Genomic DNA, 6,000 nt, shown 5'->3' with positions numbered 1-6,000 from the left:
TATCCAATTAAAAAGTAAAACAGAAGAAAAATCATAAGGGTTGAAGACTGAGTATCAAATTTAGAGGGTGACATCTACACAGGATGTGAATTTGAAGACCATCTGGCAATTGAAACCATGCATGTGACTGGGTTTTTGTCTTTGGTTTTACCAGTGGGGATGCATTAAGGATATAGCGTATGGTGTATATACAGCAATATTGCAGGTACAGTAATTGAAGCAGAATTTAGACTTTACAAAAAAGCAAGTGGAAACCAGGAAGTGGTGGTGTATGCCTTTAATTCCAGCACCCGGGAGGCAGAGGCAGACAGCTCTGAGTTTGAGCCTGGTCTACAGAATAAGTTCCAGAATAGCCAGGGCTATACAGAAGAAATATCTATCTCAATACAACAAAACCAAAACAACAACAACAAAGCAAGAGGGAAGGGTATTGATTACAAGGGACAACTCAAGAAAGTGTGCAGGAGGATTGGGAGATGAGAGTGCTGTGCCATTTTGACTCCCTCTAGTAATGTGTAGGTATTTCCATAGCCTCATCAAGAATTTTTTTTTTCTGGAGCCCTAAGAATCTTTAATATATCAATATAGAGCTTTCCCTCCCCGCCTCTTTCCTTCTCCCAGTGTAGTCTTTGTCCTCTTATGATGCTCAGGCTAGCCTCATACTTTTGGGCTCAAGTAAGTCTCTGGCTCATTTCAACTTTCCCTTATTCCCCTCCCCAGTGGCTGGAACTACAGGTCTATGCCACCATGTTCGACTAAAGCTTTAAAATGGTATCCTAGGGGTGGCAGTGTACCTCAGTGGTAAGAACACTTACATAGCATGGGTTCAACCTTAAACACCACAGACACAAAATAACAGATTGCTGAGAATGAGAGGGATTCAGAAAGCTGTAATGTGTGCATTTCTTCCTGCCTCCAAGGTGTCAAACCCTGTTCTCACCAGTGGCAACAGAGTAAGAAGCAAGACAGACAAAAGTCCCTTACATCATGGTGTTTTGTTACAATTCAAGCAACAAATAATAGAACAAATATGGAAAAGTAAGACTTTACGTGCCTGGATGAATTGTGGAAAGCAGCACAATGGAACACAGGGATCATGGTAAGGAAGGCTTGAGAATTTTACATGGAGCAGCCTGGGCAGACCTCACTGCTAGAATGCTCAGATGATGTTTCCTTTGATGATCTTTGGTGTTCCTAGCCTTGATGCTTTTGATTATAGGCCTTTTTGTAGCTCACCCAGTCTTTTTTGGAAAACAGAATTCTAATATACCATAAAGATGGTACCTGTCATCTATCCTGGCACTTTTAAGTACATTTAGGGGGCTGGAGAAATGGCTCTGTAGTTAGGAGCACTGGTTGCTCTGAAAGAACTGAGGCTTAGTTCCTAGCACCTTTATGGAGGCTCACATTTAGGGCTCCATATTCATGAGCTCGTGCACAGATCCAATCATGACAGAAAATATTCAGGGGAGGGCTGACAGTATCAAAGGCGGCACTGGGTTGTCCCCAGCACCAGTAAATAAATGAATAATAAAAAAACTGGGGGAGAAATTACACCTGACTTCTTTTCCTTCTTCATTTCCCAATTAATATTGTTTAGCAATTTACAGAACATATGTAATATCAGATACTACAAACCAGGTTCTATACAAATACTCTCCCATTAAAAAAAAACAGATTTATGTATGTTAGTACGCTGTCATTCTCTTCAGACACACTAGAAGAGGGCATCAGATCGCATTGCAGATGGTTGTGAGCCACCATGTGGTTGCTGGGAACTGAACTCAGGACCTCTGAAAGAACAGTCAGTGCTCTTAACTGCTGAGCCATCTCTCCAGCCCATATTCTACCATTTTTGTATAAGTACTTCAGCTGGTCATGGTACCACATGTCTGTAATCTCAGCACTTAAGAGGTAGAAGCAGGGGGCTGGTGAGATGGCTCAGTGGGTAAGAGCACAGACTGCTCTACCGAAGGTCCTGAGTTCAGTTCCCAGCAACCACATGGTGGCTCACAACCACTCAAAATGAGATCTGACATCATCTTCTGGTGTGCCTGAAGATAGTGAGCAGGGCCCACTGGAGTGGGCAGAGGTCCTAAAAAATTCAATTCCCAACAACCACATGAAGGCTCACAACCATCTCACAACCATCTGTATAGCTACAGTACTCATATACAAAAAATCTAAATACATAATTAAAAAGAGGTAGAAGAGAACAAAAGGATCATTCCAAACCCATCCTTGTTTACATATCCAATTTGAAGTCAGGTCTGGTTGTGAGATCCGTCTCAAAAAACTTCAAATGGAAATTCTGGCATTTTGACTCAGGTGGTAGGGAGCAATAATATACCCAAACCAACTTCTTGTAGGTAAGTAAGGGACATTGTCCTTTTCTTCCTTTTGCTTGGGTGGTCTTTTCCTAACTTGCTGTATATAGTCTATGTACAATAATATGTCATGCCTGTCTCAAGCCCGTTCTGCTAGCTACACCAAATTGCTTTGATTTCCAAATTCCACATTAATGAAGTCATCTAACATATGTAACTTTGTGTCCGACTTTTCACCTAGTGGTGCTAGTGAGGTTCATTTGTTGGTACTTGATTACCAGCATTTTCTTTTTTACTATACTTCATTCTACGAAGAATCAAGCTTGTTTGTCTTGTTGGACTTTGAGACTATTTGGGACTATTACTGTTTTACAGCCACTGAGGTGTGTGGACTCCCTGGAGATTCTGGTAATAACATTCTAGTTTAGGAAGGAAACAGTAGGCCTACATTCCCAGCTTCATTTTGTAGCTCTGCTGACTGGGATTTAGAAGGCAATCGAAGTTTCCTGTTCCAGTCCTTTCAGAGCCTCTGCCAATGGCAGAAGCATAACCTGGGAATCACAGGGTGTAGGCCTGAGAGTGAAGCACTATGTTTACATTCGTGGATGAAGAGAGCAAGGGTGAACTTGAACGATGCTCATGAAGATATCCTTGGGCTGGGAACTTAACAGGCCAAGCTTCCTATATCCCTTTGGGGTCATCAACATGTTGAGGGTATAGGGACAACCAGGATATAAGCACCTACTGTGTTTTACATACAGATGCCTGAAAGCACTGTCTCCAGCTCAGAATGGCAAATCAGAGTTTAGTCTAGGCTAAGAATAAGTGAGGGTTAAGTGTGGATAGGGGACCACAGATTCCCAGTCCAGGTTCTGAACCAAACTTCAGATCTTTGACAAGGGATGAGCCATAATCTGAACCTTGACAGTTGGGATTGCTAGCTAATATCCCAGGTATTTATAGCCACCACTGCTCTCCAGCTTAGCCTAATAGCTGTCTATACATTCTGTGCCTGTTTAAGAAACCATACTAGGACATGAGAAAGTAGAAATGGAAGATGCAGGCTTTTTAGATTTTATTACAAAAGGAACATGATTTGAGCCCAATTTCCCAGCAAAAGTCACCAACTCCAAGTCTAATTTGGCTTCTCTGGTTGGGGAGCAGGCTGGTAGGTAGACGGGCCTTCCTTAGACTTCCACACTTCATCTGTTCTGTCCCTGGATGGATACCCCATGTCTGTAGAAACTGCTTTCAAAGTTGTTCACTGGGCCTCATTGAAGCGGGTCACCATTGTCTTGTGCAGTGTCTCCTTGTAGGATTCTGTTGAGGTGACCCCATAGGAACTGCCCCGGGCACCCAGGCCAGAACCTCGAACTCGTGTTTGGGCCTGTGTAAGGGAAGGAGGGTTTGTCAGGCTGGTAGAGGTGCATGGGGAGTGTTGGGGACAAGAATGGCTCATAGAGACTCACCTCAATGGGTGTCACAATGCCCTGTTTCTTGCGGCCCAGACCACTGCCTTCTTTCCAGCCCATGGCCTGGAGCATTCGACTGCCAATGTTGTCACTGCCTAATCCATCCCGAGTGGGTTGTTCAAAGTCCCTGCAGGGGACAGCGTATAGTGTTAGTGGTCTGCCAGCCGCAACCTCCCCTTACCTGGTACCTGGTCCTGCACTTACACAGAGGCTGTAGATATGCCACCATACTTCCTTCGTTTGGGCTCTGGTGGCTCAGGGATACCATACTTCTCCCTGCGTTCAGCTGCACGGTCTCGATACTTCATTTGCTACAAATTTATGTGTGTGAACACGTTGGAATTGGCTGTTATTTTCAGCAAACATAAGCATGGATGGGGTAAGGGGCAATGTAAGTCTCTCTCTGGCCTGGTCCTTGGTCCTGAGGGTCGGGACATGATGAAATGGGAACTAGGAAGAAGCCTCACAGCGATGGAGACAACACATGGTTGTCAGGCTATACCTGGCTAAGGAACTTTCAAGTCCCACTCCCACTGCCTGGAGGGACAGAGACTTGGAGGGGCCAGATGGGATGGAGCTAATGAGTGGCTCATGTCTTACCTCCATGTCATTTTTTTCTAGTGCTTCCAATTCGTTTTCTGACAAGTGGGCTCGACGATGAATCTCAAGGTTTTGCTGTAAAGAGAGACAGGATAGTGTAAAGCAATTGGGCTGGGCTGGGCTAGACACAGGATATCCTACCAACTCTCTGCTCAATTACCTTGTGGAGCCCAGAGAGCTGCTGGTGCCGAATGAGTGCCTCCTTGCTGGGAAACTGGCGGCGGCAGAGCAGACAGGCTAGCTTCTGCCAGTCTGTGAGCTTTTCTTCCCGTTCAGGACCTCCTCGTTCCTGTTCCTCCTCACTGTCACTCTCCCCACTATAGGCTGCCACCAGCCCTCGAGGTGGGCTCTGTAGAGAGTGAAGGCGGGCAGTCAGTCACACTTGCTAAGATCAGGGACCCCTGCCCCCTTTTGTCCTGAAACTTACTGGGCGGTCATCACTGGCCAGCTTTGGGAGATCCATGCTGGTGTGCTGTCTTTCAGCTAGTGCTCCCTGAGGTAGAAGAAAACAGAAATTCAGAGCTCCATAGAGGACCCTAAAGAATGACAACATTGAAGGTGGAGTACAGATGGACAGTTACAACACACCTTCTTCTCAAGGATGGCATAGCCTGCATCTGCAGTGGCCGATTCCCGCCTTTCATCATCTCGTAGAGCACTAATAGGCTGGAAGCTGTTTTTGAAGTTTTCTTTTTGCTTATTGAGACTGCGGGCCCACCGCTCCATGTCCTTGGCAATCTGGGGTTTGAGGGTTGATGTTACAGCTTTCTGAAGCTTGGGTCTCTATTTTCTCACCCATGGCCCCTGCAGCAGCAGCCCTTCCTGCTCTGTAGCTTCAAATCTGTACCTCCCTTGACTTCCCTTCACGATGAAATACTTGCATACCCATACTGCTTTTGGTCAATGATTATCACAGCCAACCGAAACCTAACTAAGGCATGTGATATCATGCCACGTTAATGTTTTGTGGTTTTCCTGGGGCATGAAACATTTTGAGAATCCCTCAGGTTGCAGAGAGAATATTTACTGCTTGCTTCAATGCCATACTTTTCTCCACAGAGACTAAGGTTCCTTCTAACTTTTCCCTACTAGAAAACCCTGCAGTGTTTCTTCTCCTTCTCAACTCCTTATTAGCCTATGAGAATTTCTCTGGGATCAACACACACCAAAACCAGCATGAAGGTTCCCTTTGTAGGACAGAGAAAAGCTGTCAAGAGTTCACTCAGACAGTACAAATGGGGTAGGTGGTCTTGCTACAGTACCCCCGAAATAGATCTAACTCAGGAGTACTGTCTATCTCAAGTAGTTCCTATCCCTGTCCATGCCCACCCGCCACCCCATTTCCTATAGCAGGAGAGAACAAGAGGTGACAGAACATAGACTTTAAACAACCAGACGATAGCTAGAAGTTCACCTGTTGGGCTGTCTTTGTCTTATGCTTCTCTTTCTTCTCTTTTCCCTCCTTTGATGATGCCCCCGTGTCCTTATGTCCATCAGCAGACTGCTCCAAGGCAGGTATGTAGGTCCGCCGTTCCCCATCCCAGTATAGGTACTGCTGACTCTGAGCATTGTAGTAATACTGAGGGAGAGAATGAGGGAGG

The 6,000-nt window shown here is 45.4% G+C and overlaps 1 protein-coding gene across 4 annotated transcripts in view; it reads right to left on the bottom strand.

The window, feature by feature from the left end:
• Positions 1–3,385: 3,385 nt before the first annotated feature.
• Rbm10 (RNA binding motif protein 10) overlaps positions 3,386–6,000 on the bottom strand; it is a 32,010-nt gene continuing 29,395 nt past the window's right edge. For 3 of the 4 annotated variants that reach the window (XM_021188850.2, XM_021188849.2, XM_029534051.1), the window contains 8 exons: positions 5,814–5,978; positions 4,988–5,137; positions 4,827–4,892; positions 4,560–4,748; positions 4,400–4,474; positions 4,004–4,110; positions 3,797–3,926; positions 3,392–3,714 (listed from right to left, as the gene is read on the bottom strand). In XM_021188850.2, the coding sequence (XP_021044509.1) occupies positions 3,589–3,714; positions 3,797–3,926; positions 4,004–4,110; positions 4,400–4,474; positions 4,560–4,748; positions 4,827–4,892; positions 4,988–5,137; positions 5,814–5,978 (1,008 nt within the window). In that variant the 3' untranslated portion in view covers positions 3,392–3,588. Of the gene's footprint in view, positions 3,715–3,796; positions 3,927–4,003; positions 4,111–4,399; positions 4,475–4,559; positions 4,749–4,826; positions 4,893–4,987; positions 5,138–5,813; positions 5,979–6,000 lie in introns of all 4 variants that reach the window. The other variant, XM_021188851.2, reaches the window with a different exon arrangement.

The sequence above is a fragment of the Mus pahari genome, chromosome X (assembly GCF_900095145.1).
Source record: "Mus pahari chromosome X, PAHARI_EIJ_v1.1, whole genome shotgun sequence".
Lineage (NCBI taxonomy): Eukaryota > Metazoa > Chordata > Mammalia > Rodentia > Muridae > Mus > Mus pahari.
This window is presented reverse-complemented; position numbering and strand designations above follow the sequence as displayed.